Source organism: Pristis pectinata, chromosome 6 (genome assembly GCF_009764475.1).
Source record: "Pristis pectinata isolate sPriPec2 chromosome 6, sPriPec2.1.pri, whole genome shotgun sequence".
Lineage (NCBI taxonomy): Eukaryota > Metazoa > Chordata > Chondrichthyes > Rhinopristiformes > Pristidae > Pristis > Pristis pectinata.
This window is the reverse complement of record NC_067410.1, coordinates 51,374,116-51,393,708: the sequence shown is the minus strand read 5'-3', so window position 1 is coordinate 51,393,708 and position 19,593 is coordinate 51,374,116. Positions and strand designations below refer to the sequence as shown.

The 19,593-nt window shown below is 44.6% G+C and overlaps 1 protein-coding gene across 2 annotated transcripts in view; it reads left to right on the top strand.

Moving 5' to 3' along the window:
- The first annotated feature begins 9,266 nt into the window (after positions 1-9,266).
- Positions 9,267-19,593, top strand: part of LOC127571811 (E3 ubiquitin-protein ligase RNF123) — a 331,679-nt gene continuing 321,352 nt past the window's right edge. Inside the window, exons 1-3 of one of the 2 annotated variants that reach the window (XM_052018522.1) lie at positions 9,267-9,386; positions 9,665-9,763; positions 17,247-17,331. In XM_052018522.1, the coding sequence (XP_051874482.1) occupies positions 9,682-9,763; positions 17,247-17,331 (167 nt within the window). In that variant the 5' untranslated portion in view covers positions 9,267-9,386; positions 9,665-9,681. Of the gene's footprint in view, positions 9,391-9,664; positions 9,764-17,246; positions 17,332-19,593 lie in introns of both variants that reach the window. The other variant, XM_052018523.1, reaches the window with a different exon arrangement.

Sequence of the window (19,593 nt, the reverse complement as noted above, 5' to 3'; positions counted from 1 at the left end):
TTCCTCCCACATTCTAAAGACTTACAGGTAGGTTAACATGGGTTTAAATGGGCGGCGCGGGCTGGAAGGGCCTGTTACCGTGCTGTATAAATAAAGTTTCAAAGTTTTATAAAGTTTTAAACTGTTGATAAGTAATCCGCTTGACATTGGAATAGGGTACTTCATCCATTTCCTTGAGCCTGTTGCGTAATGGTGGTAGTAGGCTCTTTAGCCCTTCGAGCCTTTTCAAACCGGATGACAGGTCAAAGGAAGCAGGCCTGTTGTTTCCAATCTTCAGAAACAAGAATTGTCAACAGAGATGGGAATTGAGGGAGAAAGGTTTGAGACAAGCTTCACAACCTTGAACTGAATCATGGATCTGTGAAGGGCAATTAGCTGCAATTCCTGACCAAGGCACAGCCATTGATAATTGTGGGTTGCCCACATTTTTGTGTGTGGACGAGAAATTGGTATTAGTATTGGTTTATTATTGTCACTTGTACCGAGGTATAGTGAAAAACTTGTCTTGCATACCGATCGTACAGATCAATACATTACACAGTGCATTTACATTGGGTTAGTACAGAGTGCATTGATGTACAGGTAAAAACAATAACAGTACAGAGTAAAGTGTCACAGCTACAGAGAAAATGTAGTGCAATAAGGTGCAAGGTCACAACAAGGTAGATCGTGAGGCCAGAGTCCATCTTATCGTACAAGGGAACCGTTCAATAGTCTTAAGTCTGGAGGTATGTGCCTTCAGGCTCCTGTATCTTCTACCCAATGGAAGAGGAGAGAAGAGAGAATGACCCAGGTGGGTAGGGTCTTTGATTATGCTGGCTGCTTCACCAAGACAGCAAGAGGTAAAGACAGAGTCCAAGGAGGGGAGGCTGGTGTCTGTGATGCACTGCGCTGTGTCCACAACTCTCTGCAGTTTCTTGCGGTCCTGGGCAGACCAGTTGCCGTACCAAGCCGTGATACATCCAGATAGGATGCTTTCTATCATGCATCGATAAAATTTGGTGAGAGTCAAAGGGGACAAACTGAATTTCTTTAGCCTCCTGAGGAAGTAGAGGGCTGGTGAGCTCTCTTGGCCATAGCATCTACATGATTTGACCAATACAGGCTGTTGGTGATGTTCACTCCTAGGAACTTGAAGCTCTCAACCCTCTCAACCTCAGCACCATTGATGTAGACAGGTGCATATACACCACTCCCTTTCCTGAAGTTAATGACCAGCTCTTTCGTTTTGTTGACATTGAGGGAAAGATTGTTGTCATGACACCATTCCACTAAGCTCTCTATCTCCTTCCTGTACTCCGACTCATCGCCATTTGAGATATGGCCTACAACGGTGGTATCATCTGCAAATTTGTAGATGGAGTTAGAGCAGAATCTGGCCACACAGTCATGAGTGTATAGGGAGTAGAGTTGGGGGCTGAGGACGCAGCCTTGTGGGGCACCAGTGTTGAGAATAATCGTGCTGGAGGTGTTGCTGCCTATCCTCACTGATTGCGATCTGTTGGTTAGAAAGTCAAGGATCCAGTTACGGAGGGGGGTGTTGAATCCTAGGTCTTGGACTTTGCTGACAAGTTTGCTTGGGATTATTGTATTGAAGGCAGAGCTGTAGTCAATAAACAATAGTCTAACGTAGGTGTCTTTACTGTCCAGATGCTCCAGAGCTGAGTGTAGGGCCAGGGAGATGGTGTCTGCTGTGGACCTGTTTCGGTGAAAGGCAAATTGCAGTGGGTCAAGATTGTCTGGTAGGCTGGAGTTGATGCGTGCCATGACCAGCCTCTCAAAGCACTTCATAATGGTGGATGTCAGAGCCACTCGTCGGTAGTCATTGAGGCATGTTTCCTTGCTTCGGTACCGGGATGATAGTGGTCTTCTTAAAACCTGAGATTGAAGCAGGGAGAGGTTAAATATGTCTGCAAATACTTCTGCCAACTGATCAGCACAAGATCTGAGCACATAGCCAGGGACACCATCTGGGCCAGATGCTTTCCTCGTGTTCACTCTCCGGAAGTCTGATTTTACGTCCTCAGTGGTGATCACAGGTTCAGTTGCATTTGAGACTGCCAGGGTGGGTGGTGACAATCCACTTCCCTTCTGTTCAAAACATGCATAGAATGCGTTAGGTTTATCAGGAAGGGATGCGCTGTTGTTAACTATGCAGCCCGACTTCACCTTGTAGCCTGTTATGGCATGTAAGCCCTGCCATAGCTGATGGCTGGTCTGGTTTGAGTCGGCATTGCCTCTTGGCATCCCTGATAGCTTTCTGAAGGTCATATCTGGACATCTTATACAGATCACCAGATTTGTGTGCAACAGTCCTCGACTTCAGCAGGGAGTGGATCTCCCGGTTCATCCATGGTTTCCTGTTTGGGAACACCCGTATTGTTCTCTTTAGTACACAGTCCTCCACACACTTGCTGATAAAGTCTGTGATGGTGGTGGCATACTCATCAAGGCTGGCAGCTGAGTCTTTTAACATGGCCCAGTCCACTGTCTCAAAGCAGTCACGTAGGAGCTCTTCTGCTTCCTCAGACCAGCACTGCACGACTTTCTGTACCGGATCTTCCCTTTTTCAGTTTCTGTTTGTATGCAGGGAGAAGGAGCACAGCCTGGTGGTCTGATTTCCCAAAGTGAGGATGAGGGGTGGCTCAGAAGGCATCTTTGATGGTTGTGTAGCAGTGGTCAAGGGTGTTGGTGCCCCTGGTGGAGCAGGAGATGTACTGGAGGTATTTCGGTAACACGCTTGAGGTTGGCCACAGACAACTGAGTCTCTGTTGGGTAGCTAAATTTTCAGCTGAAAATCCTTGATGCTGCCACAGTTGTCGGATGAGTTGCTGTCCTGCTTACAGTTGCAAATTCAGATATTTAGGCTGAGTGGTAATATCAATAAGGTGGGCCAGGCCAGAGAACAGTCAGCTCCTTAGTCCTGCTAACTCAGGAGAATTAAAACTGACAGAAACAGCACAGGTGAAGTGAGGTCCCTTTAAGAGATTGGGCCTGGGCAACAGCCTTTTGTCATTAGCAGGGACAGACCAGGCAGGTGGGTAACTTTGTTTCCAATAACCGTAGTTCAGGGGTAAATGACCAACAGCCCTGTTAACCTTTATGTAATGTGGGCCAAGTGACATTTCCAGACAGAGTGCTATTTTCCTGACACCTTCGCAGATGTTTCCTCTCCAAGGGTCTGGCTGTTAACTTGGCCGTGTCTGGCTGACAGTAACATGCTACTTTGCAGTGTCACAGCTCCAAGACAGTTTGCTGGTCTGTTTTGTACTAAACAAAGAAACAGGTTTGGCAGATCAAGAACAATTCTTTTCCCCTCCCACAGATGCTGCTCGACCTGCTGAGTTCCTCCAGCAGATTGTTTGTTGGCAGATGAAGGTTGACAGTGGAATATGGAAATACAGGAAGTCCCCGGGTTACGAACGAGTTCCGTTTTTGAGACTGTTCGTAACCCGATTTTGTCTGTAACTCAGAATAGTGTCCGCACATGTGCACTTGGCCCGGGGATCGTGGCCACGCATGCGCACTTGGCCCGGGGTTGGGCCAAAGAAGGTGATAGGATCGGGGGCCGGGCCCGCTTACGAACCAAAGGTTGTTAAGACCATGAACGTCGGTTCTTATGTACGGGCGTTCGTAAGTCAGGCGTTCATAAGTCGGGGACTTCCTGTATCAAAAGTGAAACTGAGCAAATCAAAGGGGAGGGAAAAGGCTGAACCCCCTTTTGATTTCCTGTTGCACGGGGTAAGTGTTCAAAGCAAAATGAAAGCTTCTTCAACCCCAAAGGCAGGAGGGAAGGGAGAATCTTGCCTTGAGACACTTGCTGAATCTGCTTGTTCTGCCAGAGTAGGTGCCTGAATCAGTGAGGAACTCACAGTGTGCTTCTGGGCTCACTGTCCTCCACAGTCCTCCACACATCTTGTGGTGCAAAGTCCATTCCAGAGAGCAGGTGCGAGCCACACACTGATACCTTGGTGTCAGCAGCCTCGAGGGAGAAGGTGGCATCCTTTCAACCCAACCTTCTAAGGACCTGAAAATCCTTCCCATGGATAGTTTCCCAGCCCATCCTGGCGCTGAACCCTTAAGTTTTGGTGAGTTTGGCAAGTAGAGGAGTCTGCATCAGAGGATAAAGCCCCTCAAAGCACAGTCTGAGGAGGAATGCAACAGCTCCATCCCATTGTCTAGTCAATGGGTGGGTGTGGGAAAGCCTTCAAATACTGTCCAGCAAGAGTCCTCTGTCCCATCCCCGTGTTGAGCCTTGTGGCAAGTCCAGCAGTAGGGTGATCAGTGTTGCACTGTGAGCTACACTCTTTTTATGATAATTTAATGTATCTTGACAGATTTTATGAACATGGTTTACTTGATCTCCAACAGCCAGAAACAAATGATATTGAATGGAGCTGTGATTTACACCACACTGATAGATACGCCCACCACCCCACCCACCCCCCCATCCCACTTACCTGTTGAGTGTGCTCGGAGGCTTGATGCAGGGCTGGGAGAGGACGCTAACATTCACACCACAGCTCAGTATACATCCTAACTGATCTACACCAGTAGATACCCAGCCTGTTTCACAGCTGCTTAAGTTCCATCGATCACTGGTTTACTCACCAGATGATTCAAACAATGGGGCTGGTGGCAGAGATTGAACCACCAGACTGCTAATTCAGAGATCTGTACTAGAAATCCTACCACCAGAGTTGTGGAATTTAAACACGGATAATAATAAAACAAAATGGTCTCAGTAATGGTCAGCATGAAACTGCAGACTGTTATAAGGAGAGGCTGGACAAACTTGGAATGTTTTCTCCAGAGTGAAGAAAGCTGAGGGGAGACCTGATGGAAGTTTATAAAATTATGAGAGACATAGATTTGGTAGATAGTCAGCCCCTTTCCCAGGGTGTGAAATATCAAATACTAGAGGGCATAGGTTTGTGAGAAGGGGAAAGTTTAAAGGAGATTTGCAAGTTTTTTTTACACAAAGAATCAGAATCAGATCTATTATCACTGAAGTATGACATAAAATTTGTTGTTTTGTGGCAGCAGTACACTGCAAAGTCAATCTACAAATTACAAAAATAAATAGTGCAAAAAAAAGTGAGATAGCGTTCATGGACTGTTCAAAAATCTGATGGTGGAGGGGAAGAAGCTGTTCCTGAATCATTGAGTGTAGGTCTTCAGGCTCCTGTGCCTCCTCCCCGATGGTAGTAACAAAAAGAGGGCATGTCCCAGATGGTGAGGGTCCTTAATGATAGATGCCACCTTCTTGAGGCTCTGCCTCTTGAAGATGTCCTGGATGGTGGGGAGGGTTGTGCCCATGATGGAGCTGACTGAATCTGCAGCCTCTTGTGATCCTGTGCATTGGAGCCTCCATACCAGGCAGTGATGCAACCAGCCAGGATGCTCTCCACCATACATCTGTAGAAATTTGTAAGTCTTTGGTAACATACCAAATCTCCTCAAACTCCTTATGAAGTAGCTGCTGGTGTGCCTTCTTCATGATTGCATCAGCGTGTTGGGCCCAGGATAGATCCTCTGAGATGTTGATGACCAGGGACTTGAAACTACTCACCCTTTCCACCACTGACCCCTCAATGAGGACTGGTGTGTGTTCTCCTGACTTCCCCTTGGTGTGGTTGGTGCCTGGAACATGCTGCCAGGAATGGTGGTGGAAGCAGATATGATCATGGCATTTAAGAGGCATTTAGACAGGCACATGAACAGGTAGGGAATGGAGTGATATGGATCATGGGCAGGCAGATGGGATTAGTTTAATTTGGCATCATGAACAGCACGGACATTGTGGGCTGAAAGACCTGTTTCCGTGCTGTGGTGTTCCATGGATGGAAAATTGCAGCTGTGGGGGAAGGTTGGATAGGCTGGGGTTGTTTTGCGTGGAACAGAGCAGGATGAAGAGAGATTTAATTGAAATGAATAAAATTATGAAGGGTTCATAGAGTGAATAGGAAGGACTTGATTCACTTAGCAGAGGGGTCAATAACAAAGGGGGCAGAGATTTAAAGTAATTGGTGTAAGGATTAGAGGAATAATGTTTCCTAGATTTCCTGGAAAATGAGGCGTAGGTGTCTGGAACTCTTATTTAAACAGTGTTTGGGTGTGTACCTGAAGAACCATTGCCAGTAGGGATGCGACCCAGTGCCAAAAGTGGGATTAGGCTGATTAACTTTTTTTTTGACCAGCACAAACACGAAAGACTGAGTGGCCTCCTTTTCTGTCATAAATTTGCTATAATGCTATTTTTCTCAACTATCAGCAAAACAATGAAGATATCATCAGCAGGGCTATTGAGGCTCTTTTGTGTTCATACTATCAGAGCGCAAGAAATGAAGCTGGGGTGGGCCATTTGGCCCCTCGTACCTGCTCTGCCTTTTTGTATTGTCAAGGCTGATCTTTAATCGAGCCTCTTTCCAGAACTAGCCCCTACTCTCCATTCCCTTCACATCCAACAATTATCGGTCTCTCTTTTGAATGCACTGAGCCTTAGTAGAGTAGCAGAACCTTACGGAGTCGGTAGAGAACTCCAAACATTTGCTTCTCACTGGATGAAGAAATTTCTGCTCACCTCCCTTGTTTCATATCTGTGGTCCCTGATTCTGGACACCTTAGTATCAGAAAAACAATTACTCCACATCTATCTCTTCTATCCTAAAAGAATTTTGTATGTTCATTCTTAACTCTCCAGTGTATGGGCTCAGTCTGCTGAATCACTTCACAGAATAATTTTCCCATCACAGTACTTAATATACTGAACCTTCACTGCACTCCCTCTACTTCTTAGGTAGGGAGACCAGACATATACACAATACTTCAGGTGTGGTATCATTCGTGCCCTATAATATTTAGGAAAAACACCAAATCTTACTCAATTCTACTTCTAATAAAGGCCAACATACTGTTTGCCTTCTTAATTGTTGCTGTTCCTTCATTCTCATCCACCTGCCATGTCCTCACTCATTCACTTAGCCCATCTTCATTACTCTCTGCACCCTCCTCACAGCTCCCACCTCCATCATCAGCAAATTTGGATATGTTGAGCTTGATGCCCATGTCCAACTCATGGAACAGCTGGGGCCACACACCAATCCCTCTGGCACTCCTCAAGACACAACCTCACAACTGAAGAATGATTTGTTTATTCCTTTATCTGTTTTCAATCTGTTTAACTAATATTCCACCACACCCGGATATTGCCCTAATTTCACGTATTCTAATTTTGTTCAATAACTTTATCCAGCACCTTATGGAAGACCTGAAATTCCAAATCTGTCATAGCCACTAGTTCCATTCTATCAATTCTGCTAGGTACAGCCTAAAAGAAGATTCAGGTTGATGAACATGGTTGGGCCCAGGATGAACTTCTGCAGTGAGGTCCTGAGGCTGGGAAGGTTGACCACCATCAGTCACAACCATCTTCCTTTTTGGAGTGTTTTCACTCTGATGCAGTTGACTACAATTTTTACCAGAGCCCTTTATTCCTCAACGTTCTCCCAGTGTCTGTGTGGGTTTCCTCCGGGTGCTCCGGTTTCCTCCCACATTCCAAAGATATACAGGTTAGGAAGTTGTGGGCATGCTATGTTGGCATCAGAAGCGTGGCGACACTTGCGGGCTGCCCCCAGAACACTACGCAAAAGATGCATTTCACTGTGTGTTTCGATGTACATGTGACGAATAAAGATATCTTTTGCCTTGTATGTCGAATGCTATCCTGATATCTCACTTGTTCAGCTCATGTTTGGACCAAGGCTTGTAATGAGGACTGGAGATGAGTGTTCCTATGAAATTCAAACTGGACATTGGTGAGCAGGTCGTCGATGAGTAGGTGCTGCTTGATAGCACTGTTGATGACAGCTTCCATCACTTTGGTCTGTGAGAGGAAGGCTGACTGTTAAGTGATTCAGAATTAAGTTTTGGCTCATGGGATATAGCTGTATTTGAACATGGCTATATCCAGCAGTCACTACTTGCTGTACATGGAACTAAGGAAGTTGCACATTGCACTGGTACCTCACCTAGTGCTCAGGATACATTCTCAGAATGAGAGTGTGAATGGAATCGGTGTGAATTTTTTATATGAGAGAGAGAGAGATGCATCACTGACAGTGCTGCACACTGCTGTACCTGGCACTGGTGTGTACACCTGCCCTCCCCACTATGGCACACTGCTGTACTGGGAATTGGGTGCTTCCCCCCGTAATGAAGCTACCTGTGAGGGTTGGAGATGGAAGGATTCAGTAAGTGGTGCAGCTGCTCAGAACAGATGTGGGGCTCAGGGCACGGGCATTGGTGGGGACTGGGAGCACCTGCTCCAATATGCTGACAGACTTCGTCGATCCTACAGTCTCCCTCATCGACGTGCTGGGTATGATGGAAATTCCATATCCCCCAATCTTTGGCCACGCAGCCATTGGGAAATCTCCAGGCTGTGAGTGTCAACCAAGGGCAGAGGCTCACATCACGTGCAGTGTGCAGCCCAAGTGGGCAATGTACCCATGAGTGTTTGGAGTGACTAGCATTCAGCAATAGGGTGCTGTGGGGTAGTACTAAGCAGTGTATGTTATATAAAGTCAGAGAGTAATGCAGCACAGAAACTGGTCCCACTCATCCATGGTGACCCTGATCCCATTTGCCTGGTTTGGTCCATATCCCTCTAAACCTTTCCTACCCATGTACTTGTCCAAGTGTCTTTTAAATGTTGTTAATGTACCTGTCTTAACCACTTCCTCTGGCAGCTCGTTCCATCTATCTACCATCCTTTGTGTGAAGAAGTTGCTCCTAAGGTCCTTTTTAAATCTTTTTCTTCTCACCTTAAACCTATGCCTTCTAGTTTTTGGTTCCCTTTCCCTGGGAAAAAGACTCTGTGCACTCACCCTTTGGCCTCCTGATTTTATACTCCTCTATCAGGTCACCCCTCAGTCTCCTGTGCATGCGGATGTAATTGGAGTCACAACAGTTATTCCTGATGGTGAGCGGGAGGGGATGTGGTTAACTCTCGACAGTATAGGGGGGAGATGTAGTTACCGCTAGTTGGTGAGTAGGAAGGGGTGCAGTTACTTCTGGAAGGAGAGTGGGAGTGGATGCAATTACTCCTGGATGATGAGTAGAAAGGCTTAGAGGTTACTGGGTGCGGTGGGAGAGGCGTGACTACACCCGGATTCATTAGCGGCCGTGGTTACTCGTGAGTGAAGCGGCAGGCGGCGTGGCTACAAGGAAGCGGGATTTCTATCTCCGCGCCGGCTGATCGCGTTTTGAACTGACGGCCGCAGCGGCCACCGTACAGCATTATGGCGGCGCAGCTGGTGCTGTGAGGCGAGCGGGCGGGACGTTACCCGGGAGACGAGCGGGGCTGGGGCTGGTCGGTCGGTGGGGTAGGTGAGGCGGCGCCGGGACACGGGGTCAGGGAGAGAGGGGGGCCTGGGCTGTGGGGGTCGAGGCCTCCCTCTGACCGGTACTCCCTCCAGCTCTCCTCCCCACGCCACACCAACCTCCCCCTCCCCCCATCTCCTCCACCCCTCAGTCCCCCCACGCCCCCTTTCACCCTTCCCCACACCACTGAGTTTTGGATGACCATAACCATTTTAATACAGTGGGATAATTGTAGTTGTTCCTTATGTTCCATTTGTTAATGCATTAGTTTATGTTACAGAGACGCCTGTGTTGAAAATGACATCAAAAGGAACCAGTGCGGCTTACCCTAGGAAGAGTTATCGACTAACCTCTGACAATGAAAAGCCAAAAGTCACAGGTACGTTTGGGTCGACACAGTGTGGTTGGTTGAAAGAGTAAAAATGCTGTTTGGAATGTGCATTTCTAGTTTGTAAGGAAACTGTTTTCCTTTGTGAATTGAAATATGGCATGAAGGAGTGAAGATTTGGTTGTCTGGTACTCAGATGGTTGTGTCTCTGCTGCAGAAGCCAGATAGGATGGCAAGGAGTAATTTTTTTCCCTTTCATTTTGGTTCAAGAATATTAGGCAGTTTGGTGAAACTCAATACCATTGAGATGAATGGGAGCCTTATTTGAATGTCAGGTATCTGATGCTGCATGGTATTAGCTTTATCTTTGAATATTTTCACATTGAGAATATCATTGTTTCAAGTATGCTGACAGGTCAGTAGAATACCAAGGGAATCGTCAGAGGTCCCACTAGATTTGCAGGTGGTTTAAAAATCCCTGATAGTTCCACTATTTACAGATGGAATTCCTATTCTAAATTCATAGAATCATACAACAGTACAGCACAATACAGGCCCTTCGCCCCACAATGTTGTGCCAACCTTTAAACCTTGCCTAAGACTATCTAACACCTTCCTCCCACATATCCCTCCATTTTAAATTTCTCCATATGCTTATCTAGTAATCTCTTGAATTTGACCAATGTACCTGCCTCCACCACCACCCCAGGCAGCGCATTCCATGCCCCAACCACTCTCTGCGTAAAAAACCTCCCTCTGATATCTCCCTTGAACTTCCCACCCATTACTTTAAAGCCATGCCCTCTTGTATTGAGCATTGGTGCCCTGGGAAAGAGGCGCTGGCTATCTATTTCTCTTAATATTTTGTATATCTCTATCATATCTCCCCTCATCCTCCTCCTCTCCAAAGAGTACAGCCCCAGCTCCCTTAGTCTCTCCTCATAATGCATACTCTCTAAACCGGGGCAGCATCCTGGTACATCTCCTCTGTACCCTTTTCCAACACTTCCACATCCTTCCTATAATGAGGTGACCAGAGCATCATTACCTTGCGGCTCTTAAACTCGATCCCACAACTTATGAATGCTAACATCCCATAAGCTTTTGTAACTACCCTATCCACCTGTGAGGCAACTTTCAGGGATCTGTGGATATGAACCCCCAGATCCCTCTGCTCCTCCACACTACCCAGAATCCTGCCATTAACGAGGACTCAAAAGATCCTAGCCAACGGTTCAGCAATCTCCTCCCTCGCCTCGCAGAGCAGCCTGGGGAATATTCCATCAGGCCCCCGGGACTTATCTGTCCTAAGATTTTCTAACAGCTCCAACACATCCTCCCTCTTGATATCTACATGCTCCAGAACATTAACCTTACCAACACTGTCCTCAGCATCATCAAGGCCCTTCTCCTTGGTGAATACTGAAGAGAAGTATTCATTGAAGACCTCACCCACTTCCACAGCTTCCAGGCACATCTTCCCACCTTTGTCTCTAATCGGTCCTACCTTTACTCTCGTCATCCTTCTGCTCTTCACATAAATGAAAAAAGCCTTAGGATTTTTCTTAACCCTACTCACCAAGGCCTTTTCATGTCCCCTTCTTGCTATCTTAAGTTCCTTCCTTCCTAACCTATATTCCTCAAGAGACCTATCTGATCCTTGCTGCCTTCTTCCTCCTAACTAGTTGTTTCCACCTCTCTTGTCACCCATGATTCCTTCACCCTGTCGTTCCTTCTCTGCCTCACCGGGACAAATTTATCCCTAACATCCTGCAAGAGATCCCTGAACAGTGACAAATTGATTACAATGACTTACTTAATAGCAAACATTGAAGTCAAAACTTATGAGTGTGAAATATATGGCCAGGAAATGCTCATGTGCAGCAGAATTATAATATGTCTAACCTTAATTAGTTACTGTAAATATTATCTAGGAAGCTACAGCATATAGGTGTGATGAAGAGTGCTGAGTGCAAGTTTCAGAATGTCTGAAGTTTGTGATGATTTTAATATTCCTCGAAGCCTCTGCTGGTTTCTGCCTTACAGTGGTGCAGTACCCGTCTTTCTTTGTTTGGACATGTAAATTCCCAAGAAATTTAAGTCAAGAGTTGAGATATAAACTGTGCAAGACCTAAAATTTCCCAAATTCCCAGTTGGTTTGTGTAATTTGCAATGCATTTTCCATGGGCAGGTATCACATTGTGGTGGTCCAACAGCCCTGTTTAAATTCAAATGGATTTCTTCCTCTTTTTAATAATCATGCTATTTGTTACTTTGAGTTTGGTTGTGATGCCTGAGCTGTTAAACAGCACTGAAATAGGCCCTTCAGCCAAACTGGTCCATGCCGACCAAGATCCCCATTTGCCTGCGTTTGGCCCATATCTTTCTTAACCTTTCCTATTCACGTATCTGTTCAAGTACCTTTTTAAATGTTGTTAATGTACTGCCTCAACCACTTTCTCTGGCATCTCATGACATTGTGGCAATCACTGAGTCATGGCTTAAGGAAGGCTGTGAGTGGGAACTAAATGTCCAGGGGTACACAGTATATAGGAAAGATAGGCAGGTTGGCAGAGGGGGTGGTGTGGCTCTGATGTTAGCAATGGTATAAAATCAATAGAGAGAAGGGACGTAGGGTCAGAAGAAGTAGAACCCTTATGGGTGGAGCTAAGAAATGGCAAGGGTAAAAGGACAATAATAGCAGTGATATATAGGCCCCCTAACAGCAGCCGGGATGTGGACTATAAGTTACAGCTAGAAATAGAAAAAGTGTGTCAGAGAGACAACATTAAGATAATTATGGGGGATTTTTAACATGAAGATGGATTGGAAAAGCCGGGAAGACAGTGGATCTCAGGAGAGAGAGTTTGTGGAAGGTCTACGGGATGGCTTTTTGGAGCAACTTGTTGATGAGTCCACCAAGGGATCGGCTGTTTTGGATTGGGTGCTGTGTAACGAACCGGAGGTGATTAGGGAACTAAAGGTAAAGGAACCATTAGGAACTAGCAATTACAATATGATCGAGTTCAGTTTCAAATTTGAAAAGGAGAAGCTGATATCAGATGTGTCAATATTTCAGTGAAACAAAAGAAATTACAGTGGCATGAGAGAGGAACTGGCCCAAATTGATTGGAAAAGTAAGCTAGTTGGAGGGACAGCAGAGCCGAAATGGATGGAATTTCTACAAGAAATAAGGAAAATGCAGGATAGATATATTCCAAGAAAAAAGGTTATGAATGGAAAAATGGCACAAAAGTGGATAACGAGAGAAGTTGAGGCTAAAGTAAAAGGGAGGGCATACAAGAAAGTAAAAATTAGTGAGAAAACAGAAGACTGGGAAACTTTTAAAAACTTACAGAAAGAAACTAAGAAGGTCATTAGGAAAGAAAAGATGAATTATGAAAGAAGTCGGCAGATAACATTCCAAAATATACCAAGAGTTTTCTTTAAATATATGAAGAGTTGAAAGAGACACGGGTTGATATAGGACCAATTGAAAATGGTGTGGGAGAGATTATAATGGATAACAAAGAGATGGCAGAGGAACTTAATGAGTATTTTGCATCGGTCTTCACTGTGGAGGACATCAGCAATATACCGGATAGTCAGGGATCTCAGGGATAGAACTGAATTCAGTCAAGATTACTAGAGAGAAGGTGCTTAGGAAGCTAAATGGACTAAAGTCAGATAAGTCTCCCGGACTGGATAAGGTGCACCCCCGGGTTCTGAAGGAGGTGGCTTCAGAGATTGCGGAGGCATTGGTGATAATTTTCCAGGAATCAATAGACTCCGGCATGGTTCCGGAGGACTGGAAGGTCGCAAATGTAGTTCTGCTGTATAAGAAGGGTGGGAGGCAGTATAAAGGAAATTACAGACCTATTAGTCTGACATCGGTGGTGGGAAAGTTATTGGAATCGATCCTCAAGGATGAGGTTATGGAATACCTAGAGGTACATGGCAAGATAGGCCCTAGCCAGCATGGTTTCATGAAGGGAAGATCCTGCCTGACCAACCTATTGGAGTTTTTTTGAGGAAATCTCAGGTAGGGTGGATAAGAGAGAGGCTGTGGATGTTGTGTATTTGGACTTTGAAAAGGCCTTCGACAAGGTGCCGCACAAGAGGCTGATTAATAAGATGAGAGGTTATGGAATTACAGGTAGGATATTGGAATGGGTGGAGCATTGGCTGGTTGGCAGAAAACAAAGGGTGGGAATAAAAGGATCCTGTTCTGATTGGCTACTGGTTACTAATGGTGTTCCGCAAGGGTCGGTGTTGGGGCCGCTTCTTTTTACTTTGTACATTAATGATTTGGATGATGGAGTAAACAGTCTTGTGGCTAAGTTTGCAGATGACACCAAGATAGGTGGAGGAGTAGGGAGTATTGAAGAAACAGGAAGGTTGTAGAGAGACTTAGATTGTTCAGGAGAATGGGCAAGGAAATGGCAGATGAGATTCAATGTTGAGAAATGTGCCATTGTACACTTTGGAAAAAGAAATAAACGGGCAGATTATTATCTAGAAGGGGAGAAAATTCAAAGTACAGAAGTACAAAGGGACTTGGGGGTACTCGTGTAGGATACCCTAAAGGTTAACCACCAGGTCGGATCGGCAGTAAAGAAAGTGAATGCTATGTTGGCATTCATTTTGAGAGGTATAGTGTACAAAAGTAGGGAAGCATTGATGAGGCTCTATGGAGTACTGGTGAGGCCTCATTTGGAATACTGTGTGCAGTTTTGGGTCCAATATCTTAGGAAGGATGTACTGATGTTGGGGAGGGTTCAGAAGAGATTTACTGGGATGATTCCTGGAATGAAAGGGCTTACTTATGATGAGCGTTTTTCGGCTCTTGGACAGTACTCACTAGAGTACAGAAGAATGAGAGGGGACCTCATAGAAACATTTAGAATGTTAAAAGGACTGGACAGAGGAGATGTGGTTAAGCTGTTTCCCTTGGTGGGTGAGTCCAGGGCTAGAGAGCACAGTCTTAGAATTAGAGGGTACCATTTTAAAACAGAAATGAGAAGAAGTTTCTTTAGCCAGAGGGTAGTGAAATTATGGAATTCTTTGCCACGTACAGCTGTGGAGGTGCAATCATTGGGGGCGTTTAAGGAGGAGATAGATGGGTATTTAATTAGTCAAGGGATGTGGGGATAAGGCCGGAAATTGGGGCTAGATAGGAATAGTTTTAGTTTAGCTCATGGAGCAGACTCGATGGGCCGAATGGCCTACTTCTGCTCCTTTGTCTTGTGATTTCATATACTGACCACTCTCTGGGTTGAAAAAGTTGCCCCTCAGGTTCCTATTAAATCTCTTCACTCAAACCTGTGCTCTCTAGTTCTAGGTTCCCCAACTCTGGGGGAAAAACAGTATGAATTCGCCCTATCTATGCACCTTGTAATTTTATACATCTCTATAAGATCACTCCTCCAAAAATCCCAACCTGCTCAACCTCTCCCTGTAACTCAGTCCCTCAAGTCCTGGCAACATCCTTGTAAATCTCCTCTGCACTCTTTCCAGTTTAATGGCATCTTTCCTATAAGCAGGTTGACCAAAACTGAACAAAATATTCCAAATGTGGTCTCGTCAGCGTCTTGTACAACTGCAACAGAACATCCCAACTTCTGTACTCAATGCTGTGACTGATGAAGGCCAGCATGCCAAAAGCCTCCTTCATCACCCTGTGATGCCACTTTCAGGAAACCATGTATTTGTACTCCTAGGTCCCTCTGTTCTACAACACTTCCCAGGGCCCTACCGTTCACTGTGAAAGTCCTGCCCTCATTTGTCTTCCCAAAATACAACACTTCACACTTATCAGATTCTATTTCCCATTCCTTGGCCCACTTACCCAGTTGATTAAGATCCCTCTGTAAATCCTGATAACCATCTTCACTGTCAATGACACCATCTATTTTAGTGTCATCTGCAAACTTACTAACCATGCCTTGTACATTCTCATCCACAGGTCCACATCAAATATCTCAACTCATCCACATCAAATACAGGACTGACGCTAGCAAGCACTTCAGCACATAGAATTAGTACTTGCAGTAGTTTTCAATAAAGGGAGTGCAGTTATTCAAGCAAAAGTGCAGACTGGTTGGGAAGGGAGGTTTGTGGATTTGGTGCAAGGCTGAATGTGACCTTTCATCTATACTGATCATTGACTACCAGTCACATAAATACCATGGTTACAAGAATATGTCAGAAGCTGGATATTCTGTGGCAAATGAGTCACCTCCTGGCACCCTAAAGCCTTTCTACCATAACAAGGCACAAGTCAGGAATATGAGGAGAGTACTCTCCACTTGTCTGGCTGAGTCCAACTCCACCAGCTCTCAAGAAGCTTGATACCATCCAGGACAAAACAATTGGCTTGATTGGCAACCCATCCTCCACCAGCGCACAATGGCTGCGGTGTGTACCATCTTAAAAAAAAATGCACTGCTGTTATTCACCCAGGCTACTCCAACACACTTCCCAAACCAGTGATCTCTGCCACCATGAAGGACAAGGGAGCAGGTGCATGGAACATCAGCACCTCCTGGTTTGACTCCAAGCTGCACATCATTTTGATTTGGAAATACATTGCTGGTTCTTCACTGCCAGGTCTAAATCCTGGAACTCCCTTTACAATGTGAGTATCTCGAGGTTCAAGGTATTGGCTCACCATCCTTTCTCAAGAGTAGGTAAGGATGGACAATAAATGCTGGTCTTGGTAGTGACTCACAGATCCTCAAAATGAATAAATGGAAAAAAAACCCTTAGCTGCTTGGCTAGATCGGCTAAGCTTATGGAGGGTGGTGGAGATAAACATCAGCTCTGCCACTTTGTTACACGTGCAGAGGCTGTCCTGCACTATGCTATTGCAAAAATAAGAGTTGGGAATATGCTTAAACATTCCTAAGAAAGAATAGCAGCACACATAGTATTTGTTGTCTTGACCAGGGTAGTCTAATGAACCTGCTTATTGAGGCGAGCTTTATTTCTTTCTTCTTAGGTGATAGCATTACATTGCATGTTACTGAGCTATGTGGACTAATGAGAATCCACATTAATTTGCACATTGTGCTTATTTTGTCTAACCTCTGGTGAGGGACAGTGGAGATGATGGTATATTGTCATTGACTTCCCTTGGGCCAGAGAGGGAATCAAGATCTTAATTCTGATCATTGTGCAGTGAATAAAGTTGAAAAGAGTACATTAGATGAAGCAGTTTGCCTCTACTCTATAATTAAATAGGTGTTAAGGCTTTTGGTACTTGAGGTATTGATGAGTACTCAGCACCTCTCAGACTATTCACCTGATTGGGACTAATAAGGTAGCAGCATTTTTAAAAAAATATTACATTTGGGGAATTGAGAATGAGAAGGTGAAATTAAAGGCAAGCTGATTTGGAAGGAAATGAGGAAGTACTTTTTTGCAGAATGAATGCACACAAGCAATACAACAGAAATGAATATTGTTAGAAATAAAAATATTAGATGGGTATCATAATGCAGGAGAATGTGTCTGATTTCATTTTTTTTTGCAGGTTTTGTGAATGACAGACTCCTCAGCAACTACCTCCACCATGTATTCCCTTCCTCTGAGAATGCTCAGCTGGCTGCTACATCCAGGTACAGAGTGTTTGATAAAGTGCTTCTGTAGACTGTTTCAATAGCCTTGTCTACTGAAGTGTGTAAATGTGTGATGTCCAGTTTTTGTGGCTGCACTTTGCAGTTTCTGACTATTGAAGGTGGTCTAAAGGTTCTTGTTCACTTGCAGCTTTGTGCTCTGTTGGATGGTTATTTAGTTGACATTTGCTGATACACTTTACAGTATCACTTCCTGTACATTATTTTGGGGATCAAAGAAGTGATCAGTGTTGGAGCCTAGTTTTTATTTATATGTGAGTGCTCTCTATCGTGCACTAAGATCACCTAGTTTTACGTGACACTCGTCGTCGTGGCTATCCCTCAAGGTCGAGGATGATGGTCTTCGTTCCGTTGATCTATTTATGGGCTCTCAAGTGGCTTATGAGTCCAATCTTGGTTCATACAGAGCGAAGACGCCTGTGCATGTATTTGTTCAACATGTATTTGTTCAACATGTACTTGATGTTGCACTACAAAAAGCACACAATACTTCACAAATCAACCAACTGATTCCAATGGCATGGAAACCACGACGATTGGGGCTGATGGATTTGTTGTAGCCTTCATCCGCCTTCATAGCCGTTGAGTTTGAAGTAACTTCGTCTGCCTGTTCCACCATTGAGGTCTTGGTTGGATTGTTCTTTGTCAGGGACCTCACCATCGACCTTACTGCCATAGGTGACCTTACCAGGAGCATAGCTCCAGACAACATTGCTCTCGAGATCTCAGGACGACACAAGCTTCTCCACCACAACAAGGTGACAATCCACAGAGAAGACATGACACTACAAGTAACGCTTGTGTACCTTTTTTCATTGAAATTGAGTTTGAGAGCACTCTCAATGAAATTGTTAACATGGCAAAGCAATTCAAACTCCCCTGTCTGGACCTGTAGTGGCAGCTGTAAAGGTACATAAGCTGTTGTCAAACAGAAATATTAATATAATGGCAGAATTGGTCTCTCTGTCTTTGGACTCAAACAGTAAAATTTAAAAGGCCAAATGGCTTTCCGTGACCTAGCTGGAGAGAACCTTTGTGTATAGACGTGAGAATAGAACAGGACAAGATTGGGAGTGTTTGAACTTGCAGGTCATAGCTGTTGGCTAGAGTTGCCCATTATAATTGGTATTGGTTTATTATTGTCACTTGTACGGAGGTACAGTGAAAAACTTGTCTTACAAACCGATCTTACAGGTCAATTCATTACACAGTGCAGTTGCATCAAGTTAGTACAGAGTGCATTGATGTAGTACAGGTAAAAAAAAACAATAACAGTACAGAGCTCTGTCACAGCTACAGAGAAAGTGCAGTACAATAAAGTGCAAGGTCACAGCAAGGTAGATCATGAGGTCATAGTCCATCTCATTGCATTCAATAGTCTTATCACTGTGGGGTAGAAGCTGTCCTTAAGTCTGGTGGTACATGCCCTCAAGCTCCTGTATCTTCTACCCGATGGAAGAGGAGAGAAGAGAGAATGTCCTGGGTGGGTGGGGTCTTTGATTATGCTGGCTGCTACACCAAGACAATGAGAGGTAAAGACAGAGTCCAAGGAGGGGAGACTGGTGTCTGTAATGCACTGGGCATGAGCTTGAAGGCTGTTAGTATCTTTGAGTCACTTCTAGAGTGAACTGAAAGTACAGTTCAACACATGAAAGAATGATTTAAATCATGTGAGCATTTGTTTCTGGATGTGATATAATGTAGTATATCTACGCATCATACAGATGTTAAGCTAACATTCTCTGATTTAAGTTTGTTCCTCAGTAGTCAGATTTCATCTATATGATGGGAGAGCATGGGTTTCAGGATGTGTAGGGAATCTAGAGTATCGTGTGAACACCTTCCAGAGAGTGTAAACTGCTTGACTTTTTCCATATACCAGCATCTGACCTTGTGAGTCTGCATTCACTAATAATAGCTTGATAGTGCAACTGGATGATACAGTTCCAGATTACACAGCTCTGAAGGTGCAGATGTTTTCCAATAGGGTTCCAGCCCCACTCCTTAGCTTGGTTTATTTTGTGTGGTTCAAGTTGACATTTATTAGAGGTTAAAATACAAACCTGGTAACCATTTTTTAAAAAAAAATCAACTCACCAGCTAATAATGCATGCTTTTTTATTGTTATGTGATAGTAGAAATAACTAAGGCAATTCCTGTAGTATCTTGGATGCAAAAATATTCCTCCCTTTTAATTCTTTCTTCAACCCTTTGTTCCTTTTTATTTGGATTTCATTCTGATTT